This window comes from Electrona antarctica, assembly GCF_951216825.1.
Source record: "Electrona antarctica genome assembly, chromosome: 20".
Classification (NCBI taxonomy): Eukaryota; Metazoa; Chordata; class Actinopteri; order Myctophiformes; family Myctophidae; genus Electrona; species Electrona antarctica.
In genome coordinates this window covers 10,270,002-10,287,721 of record NC_136801.1, presented here as the reverse complement: position 1 = coordinate 10,287,721, position 17,720 = coordinate 10,270,002, and the positions used below count along the sequence as shown (strand labels likewise).

The window sequence follows — 17,720 nt, the reverse complement described above, 5'->3', positions numbered from 1 at the left end:
CAAAGTCAGAGATACCGTTCACTCATCTCTTCACAGATCAAGCCCTTGAGCAGGAAATCAAGAAGCTAAAAGTTGCACTGTGGAGGCAATCCGTTCAAAGAGAACACACCATTGAAGAGTCTGGTTTCATCAGCGTTTGTGTCAGATGGGGCAAAAAATTACATTCTTAATTTTGCAGATAAGGGCCAGAAGCGCTTTGAGGAGTTTGTTTCTGAACGATTGATCTCTACATCAAGTCTCTCAGTGTGGGACAAAATTACAAAACTCAAGTTGAAGACCTTTTCAAATTAGATGGAAAAAACGAAAGTACGTATCGGAGACAAAGTCATCAAGTTGCGTGAGGAACGTCAACTGCTGGGACGATTTTTAATCATCCAAGGCAGCCGACCAAGTTTAGTTCCTAAACTTGAGGAGACAATTGGTGAATATGAGATGTCAATAGTTCCCCGTTCTCTGTGTGCTGTTGATGGAACCCTGTATATTCCCACAGACAAAGCCAGTCTGATGCATGCAGTAGAAGATGCCAAGGCAGAGCCTCTTGAAGTTGTCCCAGAGCCTGATCTGATGCAGGAAGATCTTCCAGGTATCCCACGGCCTGTCAAAGTTCTGATAGTTGAGGCCATGGGTGTGCTTCAGAGCATGAAGAAGACACCAACCATGCTGAAGCTGGCAGATCTTCAGGATGCATTCAACAAACGCATCAAAACGATGATGGCTGGCTATGATGGACGCATTGTCTTTGATCGGTACATAGATCAGTCTTTAAAGAATAAGACTCGACTCGACAAACTGCATCTGTAGAATACGAAATCCATCCAGAGATGAAGCTCACCATGTCCATCAAGGAACTCCTATCTGCATCATCAACCAAGAGGAAGCTGACATGTGTGTTAGGCCAGGGACTGCTTTAGTATTTTTCAAGGGACAGCTCTTTCACGCTGGTTGTCATATATAACTTCATCAAGGGACGTGATTTTGAGAAGGTGCACACACATGAAGAGGCTAATACCCTGATTCCTCATCAAGGGCCTCTGTTGCTAATGGTGCTTTGCGAGACATATGTGTTTGGTCACCCGACACTGATGTTCTCCTGCCGTTACTTGACTTGGTGTCTTGTGAATGCATTGCAGCTCCAACTTCTGACATTTTCTCAAACAATAACCTGCCTTGCACTCCTCTCTGCAAATGCTATGGTGGAGACTGTGTCAACACTATTAGGGAGGACATTCAAGAGTGAGAAGTTGCAATATCTTTATTCCCTGCAGTAACACCTGTCAACTATAATGGTAGAATACTAATAAACTATCAAAGTACTTTACATAAATGCAAGATATTCTAATACTATTCGAAATACTTGCAAATCACATACATGGGTGCAAGAATATGGGCAAAACTAGTCCCGGACCCCCTGTGGAAGACCCCATGTATTAGCTACTAATTTTTGTAATCAGTGCCTAGCTACAAAACCTTTTAATGCTTAAATTATTATCTAATTTGACATTGTTCTGGAACAGGAGCAGAGCGAGGAATGTAATGAGTACTGAGATGAGTCCGGGGGGTCACGGGTGAAGAAAGACCCCAACCAAAAGTCAGAAAAGATTATTCTGGCTACTTTCAAAGTGTAAGAAATCAACTCAGATTATTTAAAAACCTAGAAAACAACCCTAATATTATGAAAACCGGACATTAATTGTCTGGCGTACTATTATGGGTGGTCCCAAAATATATAACCCCCCAAGTAAGGGGTGGGGGTCAGGAACATTTTAACCCCATCATCATCTGACAGTTTGGTCCCTATGAAAGCCAAAAAAGCAAAAAAAAACACTTAGCAAAAAAATCCTACGGAAATACACCTCGTACCACACTATAATGTGTGTTTAAGAAACGGGTGCTAATGTTTGTTTTAGTCCTCAGAACAAACATTAGATTTATCTTTTTTTTCTATGGCGTTTTCTTAAACAAGCATCAGACAAACATTAAAGCTGTATATAGGAGGGGCTAGCACCCCTCAAACATTGTCAATGAGTGTTTTATTGTTGGTGAGAATGCAGCTGGAAAGTGCAAGTGTGTGTAAAGCAGCAACGATGCGCTAGATTGGCTGTTGTTTAAGGTGGGTGGACCCACTGGCCTGTGTGAGGTCAGATGGAGAGGTGATTCTGGTGGAATAAAAGACGTGTGTGTGTGTGTCTGCCATCCAGTATGGCTTTGTTTACATTCTGCACGCATAGCGTGTCAGGTGGCACTGAAAAACACTGAAATTCACTGGCGGATTCTCTCACCCATTTGCTTAGGCTACTATGTGGGGTAAATAAAAAATACTGTGCTTGTTACTGCCTGGCTGTCAAGAATAGTCCAAAATAACCACATAAAAATGCCAAAAAGCTCACAAAACCACCAAAATTTCACATGCGCGTGCACGGGTCTGCATGTGCAGGGGGGGGGGCATCATCTGTTCCTCTTCTTTTTCCACATTTAAAAACGCTAGTTTGCTTCTATCGTCTGAAACACTAGTGCGCCTGCTCTATTGACACCAACACTGGTGTCAATACCGGAAGTAGAGCGTACTTCTGTGGCTTCATGCGCTGGTTGGGGTTGTTTGTCTTTTATTTTCTATATCTATGGATCCCATCCCTAATTGAATGGTACTCAGAAGCTGTTTCGCTAGCAGAGTGGTTGAAGTGTCATGTCTTCAACTTGCCGATAATGTCTTGCTGCTCTCCCGACTGCTGTCATGCCATTGTTGATCACAAGCTGCAGTGTATGCTGCTGAGGTCTGATATCTCTGGAAAACTCCCTGATGCCTTTGATCATGTTTGCACCACTGGCTCTTGGATGAGTCCAACATGTTAAGTCCAACATGTTAAGAAACATGTCGCTGATCATGTACTGCTCAGTGTGTGAGCCAGAAATGACCTTGACATTTAACAATACCTCTTTCCTTTCCCAGTCATTGTCTTACTCTATGAAATGACATGCGAGACTCATTATGATTCTGTTTCTTCAGACCAACATTCGGTGGTGAAAGAGAAATGGTGGCCACTGGCCAACAATCTCTGGTGCAGTCAGTGCTTAGATTCTTGCCATAATCTGTGTGATAGGGCTGTTCGATTTTGCCTAAAAATAAAATCTCAATTTTCCTATTGGGAATAAAGTCCAAACCTTAAAGATAAATTGCCTTTGGAATTAAACAAGTGAAAACTTGTTTAATGTCCAACATTATCCAAATTAATCCCTTTAATTTGTTTTTTACATTTTGAAAAGAATAGTCAATTTAACACTGCGGTGCCCACAATGTTTAGGCGAACACTTTTTTTGCACCCTGTTGCAATGTGAAATGCCATCGACAGAATCAGTAATCCTTTTCCACTTTGCTTCTGTCTTGTCATGTGGGCCATGTGAACATGATGCCCCACATCTCTTTTTAAATTGTTTAACCCATTTTGACCTGAGATCAGATTCTAAAAATGTCTTCTAAATCCTGACAGTTTTCTGAAAAAGCTATGTTTCTATGTCAGTCGATTTTTCAGAAATAGCAGACCTACAAGCTCATAGCGCGCCACTCGGTGGCGCGCTATGAGCTTGTAGATGCTTTTATTGTGAAGGCCAAAGTTTCTGAACGTCTCACATCCTGCATATTTCCACGTGCTGAAAATAGCCAATCTACACTCGTCTCCTCCGCAACACGTTGTGAGCTTGCAGATTGGCTATTTTCAGCATTCAATGAATGCATGTCGTACGACGAAGCATAAGTCAGGCTTCACTTTGTTTTTAGCCGAGGCGTCATATAACACACATCGCTCCTCGATGCAAAATAAACAGTTATGGACAGTCGTACAGGTACTCACAATTACCATGTTTTGGGGGCTGCTTGAGAACTCATTCAACTCATTTTTATGGAATGATGAGCTTGCATATCAGCTGTTTTCACGGAGCACATGTCGGAGCCACTTGACGCTCTGTGTGTGTGTGTGTGTGTTTGTGTTGGGAGAGACGAGAGAGATTGATAAAGAGATTAGCTGCGCTAATCATGTTCAAGGCGGATATCTCGTGTTGAATTGCAGCCTGGTTAAAAGCACTCTGAGAAATTCATTAATTAGAAACAAATGGTCCGGATGTTCGCTCGAACATTACTGCCGAAGTTCGAGTCCTAAAAACAGTCTGAGCATTAGTCTGAGCATAGACATGGTAACGCACCGCCTGCCTCTGATTGGCCTACCGACAGTGCCCGTCTTGACTGTCCACTGAGGTGGATATAGCTATGCTGGATAGTCTGATCTCTGCTGCGAGGTGGTGGAAAATAATACAAGTATACGGTATCAGTATGATTAACAGTTTGACGCCACATCACGCGGAACCCGCCTTTTAATCAAATATCCTACGCTGCCTGGATTGTTTTATTACCTTTGGAGCATGCTGAAGTATTTGGGCGTTTGTTCCGAAAATCGGGTAAGAAATGGTCCGTTGTCTTGTTATGATGAGACGAGCCAGTGGCCATGACAATGCGAAATGAAACCAAAGTGCAGAGCAAGTTGTAGTCCAAACAAACCCCCGTCCACTTGCATTGGGCTCAATTTCCCAAAAGCCCTAGCAGCCCAGCATAAGTATCGATTTCCGGTTTCGTCATCATAACATGAAGCTCTCTCCCCCTGCTCCGCGGCAGAGGCGGACTTTTTTATATTATTATTATTAATGCAATGCGATTTAGACACATAAAACAAATAGCGGGGATGTCGTATTACGCAGCGGCGCAACACTGGATCAAACAATTAGCGGCAGTAGAACTGTTAAACTGCCTGTAACGTTTTATTTTTGTATTAGAGGCAAACTAATATTGTTTATGCTGTTTGCTTTGATGGAATAATTGATTGAACATGTACACCATAATATGATTTGATTTGGGTGTGTTCTAAATAAAGTGTTTGTGTTTATTGTGTAATTTATTTGTATGCGTAAACGTGAAACATTATTGTACTGTAAAAAGGTCTCTTTTCCCTTCACCTTTATCCTTTTTAGTATAATAGTATTAGTTTACTATAATTAGATTAATACACGATAATCAACACTAACACTTGATTTAGAAGTACACACCGAAATCAAATCATAGTACATCGTACACGTGTGTTAAATCAATTATTCAATCAAAGCAAACAGCATAAACAATATTAGTTTGGCTCTTGTACAAAAATAAGTTAGTTACAAGGCTGCATTCTGTCGCGTGTGCCAAGCTGTCATTCTCTTGTATTATTACTAGAATTGAGCGGGCCTTCGGCCCGCTCATCCCAGAGTTGCGTTGCCCCGCGTTGCGATACAGAAGGCCACAGATACAGAAGTCCACAGTGACACGGGTTTTATGCAGCTGTTTTGTGTTGCAGCGCGTGTGCGCGCGCGCGCGCGCGTAGTGTTGTTGTTCTTATCCATATATGCGCCTCGGTTCGTCCCGTTTGTTCCACGCCAGGTGTCGACGCAGTCGTTCGCGCAATTGTCGTGTTTGCATTATTGTAACTGTGTAGGCATACCATATTCTGAATTACCAAAAAGAGGACACATGCGCACGTGGATGTGGATGTGCACATGCGCGTGCACGTCGTGCATGTGCATGTGGTGTGCGTGGGCGGTTCTGTTAAATTCAGATGTTAAAATAATCTATAGCCTAACAATAAATTGATCAAATATGCTCTATATTAGTTATGTATTTATTTAAAGCAGTGGCTCTCAAAAGGTGTGATCCAGGGACCCTCATGGTTCCTTGAGGGGGTTCCAAATGGACCCATTATAGGTCTGTAACTCTGAGAGTGTAACACATGGACCCTTACAGGTCTGTAACTCTGAGAGTGTACAAATGGAACCAAATGGGACTCTTATTGGTCCATTTGGTTTTACTCTCAGAGTTATGGGGGTCCTTGAAATTAAAAAGTGTGAGAACCTGTATGCAATGGCTTATGTCTTGTAAAAAGAGAGACCAGCCTATTCTCCAAACCATCATATCTTATGCTTTGCTAGGTTGTACAAAATGATATTGGGTCAATATAATTTGCAGGACTCACCGCGCGCACAGCTGGCTTGTCTGTGTTGACATGACATGGGCTTGCAGGACAGAACTTTTATTTGCGACAGACACATAGTTCCTTTGCAGACAATACAATGTGCTTGTCATTGGTCAGTCACAAAGCTAAGAAAACAGCAGCCTACTTTTTCTGCATGTCAATGATGAGATAGTTCTCCGCTGTCTGTCTATCTGCAGACAGCGGAGCAGCCAGCGAGCCTGCAGAGTTATGAAGAATACACATTCCGGGGTTCGGGCTGAAAGTCCACCTCTCACAATGTTTTTCCACTACGAACCATTGAACGTGCATTGTAATACACATTGGTCTGAATGGTCTGTGAGCGTAGCGATACACTACAGGCGATACGTGTAAAACCCCGGACATTTGAAGGAATTTATAAAACCACCCGGACTGGCCGGACAGGCCCCCAAAAGAGGACGTATGGTAAACTGTGTATGTAATCGCGGCACTGTCCATCCAAGTTAGAATGAGTGTGTGTGTGTGTGTGTTGTGCTGTGCTTACAATGTTGCCAGGTTCGCGAGTTGTAGTGTGTGTAAGTAGGGTGTTGAGTGGCATTTTTTGTGGGCTTCGTTTTCATAGACCTGGCAACCCGTGTGTGTGTGTGTGCGTGTAGTGTTGTGTTCGTCTTGTTCGTGTAATGTGTGTGTAGTGTGTAACTTCCGGTTGTCTTTTCGGAAGTGCGCAATGTAACATGGAAGCTGGTGTTGGGGATAGAGCCAATGGAAGAGGGCATGTTAGTGTTGCCAGGTCCGTGTATTGTAAGCGAGTGGTAGTGTGTGTAAGTAGCCTGTAGGAAGTCAGGGTTTGCGGGCTTGGTTTTCATAGATGTGGCAATAAATTAGCAGTGGCAAAATGGTAGCCAATGGATGCAGGATGCAGTGTTGCCAGGTGCGCGAGTTGTAAGCGAGTTGTAGTGTGTGTAAGTAGCGTGTTGAGTGGCATTTTTTGTGGGCTTGGTTTTCATAGACCTGGCAACAGTGTTCAGGGGGTGTGGGTGGTTGGGACGATTGTGGCGTGAGTGTGGAAGGGAGGCGAGTTGGTGAGTGTGGAAGTGAGGCAACATTGGTGTCAGTGCAATGAGTAATGTTCCGCGGGTGGTTTTGAGGGTCGGCGTTCGGCGCGATATGAGGAGATAGCGGCCGAACGACGCGGAGGGTAAGTGTGTGACGTCACTGCCGTGTGAGTGTAGTGTGTTGCAGTGTGTCAGTGACGTGTCAGTGGCGTATGCAGTGTGTGACTTTGGGTCCCTTTTCCTGGGTTGGGTACAACTTCTCACTTGTATATATAGATTGTAACCTCGCATCTCAGAGGACAGTCGAGACGGGCAGTGTCGGTAAGCCAATCAGAGGCAGGTGGGGCGTTACCATGTCTATGCTCAGACGCACACTAGATATACACATCGGTAGAGGACGCAGTGGAGTAACTAAAAGTAAAAAAAAGAATCGGTGGAAACTGGAAAAACAATCCCTTTCTGGCCAAAAAGTGCTTTTTTTTCTTTTTGACAGCATACATACATCAGGTGTCTTCTATCCCAGAATTGGGTCGTCGTATGCCAAAACAAATCTAGACAACATTTAAATCAGCGTCCAAAGGAGTGCGTTTTATATGTGTGGTGGGGGGCTCAGAGTGCGTCCACTAAGGAAAGTAGGCTTCCTAATTACACAAACTGCCTTTGTATTGGTGAATGGTGAGTAGTAGGTAAAACGTTTTTTATATTTCTGCTACAGAGGAGAGGCTGGTCTGCATTTCATGCGAGGGTTAGAAGCAAGTGTGACAGAGCCTTAATGCAACGGCAGCAAATGGCATTAGGACTAGGTTATAATCATCAGTCATAATAGACTAAATGAAAAAGAAAGAAATGGAGATTACCACTCATTTTCAACATTAAACTACATCATTTATACACCTTAGAGCTAATTGTATAGCAGATTGTGAAGTTCACATACCAGCTCTGAAAGTGTGGTGATAAACCTGTAGTGTACATGATAAAACTGGAAGTTCAAAATGTGACGGAAACTACTCTGGTTCCTTAATGTTGGATCCAGTTCTCCTGATCCCAACTGTAGATGTGATCAGTGGCGGTCAGAGCCTCGCTGCTAGATCTGGATCTTACCAAGTTACCTCCAGCAGAAACAGTGCAGCTTGAAAATTAACTTAAGTTGTGTACAAGTACTATGTCTTAAATAGAACATAAACTTATGCCATTATAAACTCTATTTACTTGCAAACCAAGTATATTATTTTGCACTAACCCCACATTACCAGGATTTCCACCTCATTGGAAAGCCTGCTCTGTTACAAAATTGCCTTGTGATCCGGTCGGGAGCGGATGATAGCGTGATGATATAGTCATCAGGCCAGAACCCTCAATCTGGAACTTCCTTTCCCTCAAACCGGAAGAATAACAATAAAAGTGTGACTCGTTATCTCGTAGCCTGCGGCTATTATTAGGAAAAATCGGTTTGAGGAAAAGGAAGTTTCCAGTCCAGAGCCTAGTAATTACCGTACTTAATATACTCGCTTAATTGCGACCGAAGGTCGCAGATTACTATGAAAACTTGCAAAACTGTCAGTCGGTCACACCTCCATCATATATGGTCACGCCACGTGACATCACACCTCCATCCATATATGGTCACGCCTCGTGACATGTCACGCCACCATATATGACCGTCTCCATATATGAAGATCACGACACTGACCTCATCAAACCCTGGATAGCCATACATGGAGAAGACTGGATCATCACCTAGATCTGCATATATGGAGCCGGCCAGCATCTCTACATCAGACCTCAAACCCTTAGATCTCCATAAATGGAGGTGACCTGTTCTGACATTCCGTATGTTGATCCTTCCCCACCCGTCCTTCCTCTTCGATGTCTCCCTTTTGACCAATACCTACTTGTCCATTCAAACTCTGGTCTCTAGCCCCAAAGTTATTAGTGCAGCCACGCCCGGCAGCCGGCAAAAACTAGTCCTCAACAGGCCCGAAAATTAAGGCCCGGCCCTACCTGGGCCCTCATCAAACCCTGTACACTTAAAACACGCTCCATATATGCCATGGCCAGTACAGAATTCATTCCATATGTTGATCTGACCCCCATGCCAAAGCGCCAGCGCTTGCCCAGCAGTCTGCCGTCACCCAAGCGGAAGCATCTTACAGGAAATGAATCATGGTAGTTTCACAAGGCAACATGCCTAGTATGTTATAACATACATTATGTACCTGTACATAATATAACTTAATTGGCTGAAAATGCCCAAATAAATAATAAATAGTTGCAGTTCCATCCGTAGAGCCCCAGTCCACCACTAATGGGGTTAATTAAAAAAAACTCAGAACGACAGATCAGAAAGGACTCAGCCCTTGCTTAATCCATTTTGACCTGAGATCAGATTAAAAAAAATGTCTTCTACATCCTGACAGTTTTCTGAAAAAGCTATGTTTCTATGTCAGTCGTTCTTCGATTTTTCAAAAATAGCAGACCTACAAGCTCGTAGCGCCACTCGGTGGCACGCTATGAGCTTGTAGATCTGCTATTTTTGAGTGGTGCAAACCACTCCAACAACCAGCTTTGTCTGTATCTATGTTTGTGTACCTGTGTACATGCACAGGTGAGCATGGTTACTATGGTCACTGACATTACAGCATCCTCAATTTTCTGTCCTCACCTTTTAAGCCCTCAGCCAATCAAATCATCGCTATGGGGTACACACAGACACACAAAGCTGGGCATAGGAGGGGCTATTCCCCCCTCAAAAACATGAGTCATGTCACATGTAAGATTCATCTGAAATCTGACTCACCACCATAATAATCAAAAGGATAACGCAAAAAAGCTTACAGCTTGTTTTCACTGAGGTCCTCGTCCTTCCTTAGTATGTACATATGTACATGAATGTATATAGTTCATGTGTGTACAAGACTAAGTCTGAGTGAATGCATAGGTGAACCTGCCACTTAAAGTGTATGTGGGGAGGGGTACATACAATATCGATTCGATACAAGATACACAAACAGCTATAATTGTCACATACATGGCGCACTGGCAGGTGCCGCATTTTCGGCTGCTAAGTTACAAATGGACCCATACAACTGAACTGATTAGAACAGCGGCTAATAACAATTTAATAGCATTCTGTTCCACCAGGTCAAATTAGTATCCATTATTTTGAATTCTACGTGATTAGATGCCGTAGGCTTAATAGGGAAGTACATTGTAGAAATGGGGCGGTTAATTAGTCCGTCACTTTTACTATGGAAGCTTATGTTTAGCTTCCTGGCTCTTATGCACAATTATTTGTGAGTTATGAATATGAACCATCTCTCGCCTTGCTTTATAATTTGTCGCACAAGCCTTTGATCGCAACACAAAATGACGACATTTTCAAGTGTCAACTGTCGGCGCGAGCATTAGCTATGAAGCTAGCTGTTGCTGCTAACATCACAGCCAACACCATCACAGACAAAACAACCTAACATCCAACGGTACTTGGTCCAATTAACAGCCGTTACAGCGATCACACCATAGCAGCACAATGATACATCCACGGCGTTTTGGTTCAAATTAACATTTGTTGATAGCATTTAGCTAGTTAGCACTGCGTGGCCTAGCCCTAGAGAGCCGTCGTTTCCTGCGGTTATTGTTCATCACAAGCTACGTAGCCTTTAGCTGGCGAGGCTAGCGAGCTTCATCAACAATAATAACACACTAATAGTCAGTGTACCTACCCTGAGAATTGGCCGCCATGGTGCAAGAAGACGCTTCACACGGTGAGTCTGATTATAAAACGTGGAAATACATTGACGTGTTCGATTATTTTTAGCCTTCAGAATGAAACAGACGGTGAAGCTAACAGGTTGTCCACTGCAGTCTGTGCTACCATGTTATCCAATATCCACCACGACCACCACAGTGCAGCAGCACAAACATGGCAGGACTGTGATGGTGCATTGCATTGTGGGTGGGAAAACTGAACTCGGTCCCCGAATCCCTAATCTGTCCCGATCTGACCCCAGGTCAGTTTGATGATAATTTCAACGGATTCTGACATGGGGACCTGCTGTTTACCTTCCTTCTGTGAGAAAAATATGAGTTATCTGGTGTTCATTACAATGTTACATGACATGTAGCCGTCGCATTACCAGCTATTGTAGCCTTTGATCCAGAGTCAAGAAAGAGAAAGACTATCATAGATGTATTTTATCGAGCCTGACTTTTATGTCAAAATGGATAATTACAAAACGACACACCACGACATTTAAAATTCAAGATTTTCTTGGTGAATTGATTAACATCATGTCCTGTGTTTTCGAAATCATATTATATGCTACATGAGCATTTTCAAGACATAAAGCTAATACATTTTATTATATGCTACATGAGCATTTTCAAGACAGAAAGCTTAGCCATCCTCCTGCTGTCAGTTTGTATTACTGGGAAGCTTGTAAATTATTGGATGATATGTTGTGGAATGAACAAGGTGGACCCTCTTGTAAACAAGTGTAATGCTTAATTGGGTCGTCCACTCACAGTTAACAGTATTGAGTTTGTGCTTGAAATGTACTGTAATTCTGCAAACTGTTAATACATATATCAATCAATCAAAATGTAGATGAATGTTGTTCACTACTTAGCTCTATTCACTACTGTAGAAGTGTAGAATGTGTGGGTTCTATCATGGGCTCTATGCACAGCAGCCATTTTGGAAAGAACTCGGGCACAGCAGAGCCATTGAAATATGACAGAGTTATGACATCTCCGTTCACTTATGGGGCCAGTGTTGGTTTATTGGTTAAAGAGATTTGTAATCAGTATACTCAGTTGACCATATTATTATCTAAATCATTAATGTTAAATATATAGCCAGTTATTAATAAAGGCATAATGTGATTAAATACAATTTTATTATACATTTTGAATATATCATGATCTTGATTCATCCATGTTTAACCTTAAATATATATGACCAAAGGATGACGAATACACTGTATGCCTATATTTCCGTAACTGTGTTTTCCCAAAACAGCATCTAAAGCTCCTCTGATATGAGCCTGATAAGAAATCTAAAAATGGACACTCAGCTGTTAAGCAAGAAAAAGGAAGTACCCATATGCAAATTAAGTTCCGTTTCGAAGCGTGTGCCGACGCTTCAGTGCCAGACGCCCATCACTAGAGGAGAGGTCAAGGGGCCTCTCGGCATCTTGCAACGTTCCATATTTCTATGTTGTATGGTTCGTCTATGCTTCGTCCTACAGGTTCTGACTAAGCTGACCACCGAATAACCTCGAGGAAAAGCAGAAGTATCGAGGGGAACATGCAGAGAATCGTCATCTGGAATTCACCTATTTGGCCTCATGTTAAAGTATAAATGGGCAGGGAAAGTATTGACCAGTGCGCAGACTTCACGAACTGTCACTTGGTGATTGTACATTAAATCTGCGTGGGCGTCAGAATGCTCTCCCTTGCCCATTTATACTTTAACATGAGGCCAAATAGGTGAATTCCAGATGACGATTCTCTGCATGTTCCCCTCGATACTTCTGCTTTTCCTCGAGGTTATTCGGTGGTCAGCTTAGTCAGAACCTGTAGGACGAAGCATAGACGAACCATACGACATAGAAATATGGAACGTTTCAAGATGCCGAGAGGCCCCTTGACCTCTCCTCTGGTACTTCCTTTTTCTTGCTTAACAGCTGAGTGTCCATTTTTAGATTTCTTATCAGGCTCATATCAGAGGAGCTTTAGATGCTGTTTTGGGGAAAACACAGTTACGGAAATATAGGCATACAGTGTATTCGTCATCCTTTGGTCATATATATTTAAGGTTAAACATGGATGAATCAAGATCATGATATATTCAAAATGTATAATACATTTGTATTTAATCACATTATGCCTTTATTAATAACTGGCTATATATTTAACATTAATGATTTAGATAATAATATGGTCAACTGAGTATACTGATTACCCCAGTCCAATGGCGGCTCTTCTACATAGGCCTATAGGCCTAATAGACTTCTTGCCCGTTTTTCCTCACTGAATTTTCCCCAGTGAGGGAGATAACTTTGTAATATGCTATTGGCTGTTTGTATTCTTTTTGGAAAAATATAAAAAGATACTCCTATGGAAAGGCTATATTATTTTACTTATATTGACCCTAGAAACAATTTAGTATAATTTAGTAGGCCTATATGTAAGGTTTTGCCCACTCAAATGGTACCTCGTCAGATAATCCTCACATAGCCTACAACAACTTCTGTGAACTGACTTCACTGTAGCCTTTTTATAAATTATATTTGTACTTAAGCTGTCGTGAAAGTTTATAGTTAGAGAAATTCAAAGTCCAGCTGCCGTCCAGCCTCTCCCACCCCGGGAAAATTCCGGGAGGAAAACGTAAAAGGGGTGAGTTGTCCTGTTACCTTGGCAAAGAGCGTAGAAAAGTGTGAAGTTGGCAGAATGCACTGGACTCAGGCAACAGCCCAGCTTTAATGATCTTAAATTCCTTTATTTTAGATCGTTTTTTTTGTAATAGTACAACATAAACGTCACAGAGACTTTAGTTGTCACTGTACAATACTTTAAAACAGTCGTCATGTTGCACACATGCCTAAAATTGCTGATGTTTGCGCCGCTCTCGTTGAAAACAATGTATTTCAAACTCCAGCTTGTCACACTCCAGGGCTGCATGAACAGTGCTCGAGCGCTGTTTTCTGACCCCTCAATGGCGCAACTCTCTCAGCTATATGATAATGAAGGCTCTGTTCCGTTCTGGTCAAACAGAGTCAGGGTGCTGGCTCACTGGACACACTGCTACAACAGTGGGTCTCAAAGTGTCCTTGAGTGGGTCCAAATTTCCCCTTATGGCCCGTCTGGGTGTGTAACTCTGAGAGTGTACACATGGAACCAAATGGACACTTACACGTCCATTTGGTTCCATTTGTACACTCTTAGAGTTATAGGGGTCCTTGAAATTAAAAGGTTTGAGAACCACTGTACACTGAACAGAGCCTTAATTGGTATCGGGCCGAAAGTAGGTAGAGTCATAGATATAAAAACAAGAAATGATGACATATGACATAGTCATATTTGTCAGGTGAAACAAACGCTGTCTCCGTTGTGCATCTTTCCTGCTGGTGTGTGCATATGGGTGTTGTGGCGCTCCGCTCCGCTGCAGTGTATGCATATGGGTGTTGGGTGAAATCAGCCCTTCCGCGGTGCGTGTGTCATAGCTTAGGAGGCAGCCAATCATGACTGAGTCGCTACTACGCGATTGGCTCGCTCCATTGATGACTAGGTCACTTACATTTCACCTGACAAAAAATAGACGCCTCATTGACCATTGGAACAACGTGTCTCCATTGAATGCAAGAAGTCAAGCAGAAGTGCTTAAGGCACCAAGCCCCCAGAAAGGCTGGCCAATGTTGAAGCCGCCGAGATGTAGCGGTCAAAGCTGGAACTGCAGGCGGGCCTATATGCATTTAGCACAGGAAACCCCACACAGCTGGGGTTTAACATTGAGCGCTCGTTATCACTTTCGCATTTGACCACCAACATTTGGCGAACACCCCCTTTCGTTGGGCCTATTTGCTTTGCAAGCTTCCGCTTTGCTTCTGCTATGCTTCGCAAGAAATCTCTGGAAAATGTTGCCTTCAACAGAGACACGAGCCCCAGAGCCGGAAGAGGCGTCTACCTTAGAGTTATTCTGTGTGCATATAGAGCATAGATGCACTATAGATGCAGTTCATTGGAGCAAAGCTAGGAACCTCCTACTAGCGAAGGCGGAGGTCAAGTGGAAGTGACTACTAGCCGATCACGGCGCGTCTTTTCCTGGACTTTCAATTCAATCCAAAGGAGCTTTATTGGCACGAGGAAACAAACGTTTACATTGCCAAAGCAAGTGCCGCTGGGAAAGAGGCCTACCGAACTTCCCCTTCTGTGGCACACGGTATGCTTCGCAAGGAATCTCAGGAAAGCTTTGCCTTCAAGAGAGACACACGCCCCAGAGCCTAAGGAGAGAGACACACCCCCCAGAGCCTAAGGAAGCGTCTACCTTTTTGTGTCTTTGGCATATAGAGCCTATTGTTGGTGGCATCATTTGTTATGGGGCCATTATAGTGGGTTGCATGGTTTTGCTTCAGTCAGTGGAACATCTATGATGGGATGGGAGGTGCACACTTCATAACCCAACATACCTTTCTGTGCAGGTACTCAATGGGTTTAATAGCCCAAGGGATAATTACATCAGCATCCCATCCTGTATATAGTGAATATAAAAAAATATAACTGTTTGATTTAAAATGTGAGCCCTCTACTCAAATTGACATAGGCTACTGTACCCTTTACAATTATGGTCACATTTAGTGGGAATTTCAAATGGTGGCTAATCTTTATTCAGGTCACTCCTTTTATATCTCTTTTCTGTAAGGTCAAATCCTTTTTATCTCTCACTAAGTGTTTTCTCTCCCCCTTTCTTGCTATAAGTCTTGGAGTCAGAGTAGCTGTCTTCTTCTCTATGGCTCGACTACAGCAGAATCCAAGCCCCCAAATTCCTCCAGGGCTGACAAACGTCAACAAAGACCCCTGGAGACACCAAAGAGAGGTGAGCAGTGAACTGAAGCCTCATTGTATTGGCTCATTATGGGGCGAGGAAGAAGCCATTTTGTAGCACCACAAGGTCAATATCTGAAAGCCAGAGCGATGGAGGGGATCAGCCGTGAGATTTTTAATTTGAGAAAGCGTAAAGGGACTTTCCTGGTGAAAGACAGTCTGTGAATTCTAATGGACTGGTGGGGATTGTACGGATAAGATGTTGAGCTGGTGAATGTTTTCCCTTTCTCTGTAAAAGCTGTATAAAATACAGTCTATTCAAAATGACCCTGTTCAAATGTGTTTTAAAAATGTAGAAACATTGAATTCAACACAACATAGATATGGCCTACTATTTAGCATATTTAAAACAACATGGAAATTAATATGTATTGTTGCTTGTTGCTGTACATCCCATGACCTTTTCTGTTTTTTTCTGTTGTTTTTTGTTTATTGCTTGTCTTGTGTGTCTTTTAGGTCTTGCATATTCTAATATTCAAAAAATAAAGACATGGAAATATAATCTGAATATTTATAGCCTCTTAGAAGTAATTACGTTTATGCATCATGGTTGAAAACCTACAGTTCACATATATCTAATGAATATTTCAGTTTGATGACAGGCACACCATGTGCTTGCTTAATCCCTCTCAATTTCAACATTGTTAACAATACCACGAGTGAAATGATGGCAGTCTTAATTGAAAACATGTTATTTCAATAAACATGAAGCTTTGTCACATTGTAAGATGTGACATCTAGTGCACTTTTGCTGTTTTATCCATCTACGCAGTAAGATAGTATTAGTTTCTTTAAGATATAAATATGTATTCTACATTTATTTCACAATATATGCCAGATATTTCGATGTTCCATGGATTCTCTTTCCCAAGATTTTGGGTTTAATTCCAAATGGAAGTGAAGAAGGAGCTGTCACATTCTATTATGCTGACCTCAAAGGTTCAGGGCCTTATTCCCAATCCAGTGGTTTTCCATAACAATGAAATTTGGAGGGCGGAAAGCCGAAGGAGACAAGACTTTTTTTTTCTCTGCAGTTAAAGGACAGAAGTTCTTTACAACAAACCTATCTGTATGCCTTGTGTAGATGCCTTTGACAGAATCCATAGCCAACGTGGAAGTTGTTTTGTATGAGACGATGTGTTAGTGCTGTCCACTTACGAGGATCAGTAAAGATCCTGGGGTCATGGAGTTGGAGTATACGATATATCGTACAAAAAATAGATTATGTACATGTACATTGTTATAGTAAATGTAAAGTAAGTAAGCCTTGCATATATATGCATCAACACTCTGAAATATTTCCACCCATGGTGTTGAAGAACTCTGTCCTTTGTGGACCTGGATGTTTTATTATTAATGAGTAAACACGTTTGCATAATGTACATGCTCAAATAACCACCAAGATAGCCTTAACCCCACCGAAAAGAACGTATGTGAACGTATGTAAAGTGTAAGATGCATAGTCATGACTCATTGCAGTTACATCCATTACTTCATGTGTTTCAAAGTAAACTAGCCTGCATATAGTGGTTAATTCAAAATAATTTGTTCCTCGAATATGCGTAGGGAAATAAGACAATGCCTATGTGGGCTATTGTTTTCAGCAGAATAGGCGACAGCCAGTGACCCATATCTGAGTGCGATGAACTGCTTGACTCAGGACTGCTGTTTTATTCAGTGTGTGCAGTGTCAGTGCACGGGATGCGGGGGTTATCTTTGTGAGCCATTGTCATTGGACGCTAGATCTGGATTCACAACGCCATTGGCTGTGCGACTGTCAGTCTGGAATGTTATTGCCGCTTCCCGCGCCATCCAACGTGCACGCGCAAAACAGCCAGGCACGCAACCGCTCAGAGACTGTCTGGAGTCTGTCTGAAACTGATAAAAATGGGGATGGAGTTTTTTAAGACTGTACCAATTCACTGGAAAGCGAACATTGGAAAAGGGAATTTTCTGACTATCCCAAGTGCGGTCGCAGAAGTTTTTGTGTTTACCACACTCAAACAAGCAGTGGGCTGATTTAGATACGCATTTGAAA

General features: G+C 42.4%; 1 protein-coding gene across 5 annotated transcripts in view; it reads right to left on the bottom strand.

Annotated features, from left to right (window-relative positions):
• The window catches only part of rbm33a (RNA binding motif protein 33a), a 50,862-nt gene extending 39,810 nt beyond the window's left edge, over window positions 1–11,052 (bottom strand). For all 5 annotated transcript variants that reach the window (XM_079490050.1, XM_079490051.1, XM_079490053.1 and 2 more), the window contains exon 1: window positions 10,801–11,052. In XM_079490050.1, coding sequence (XP_079346176.1) covers window positions 10,801–10,819 — 19 coding nt within the window. In that variant the 5' untranslated portion in view covers window positions 10,820–11,052. The remainder of the gene's footprint in view (window positions 1–10,800) is intronic.
• Window positions 11,053–17,720: the final 6,668 nt, after the last annotated feature.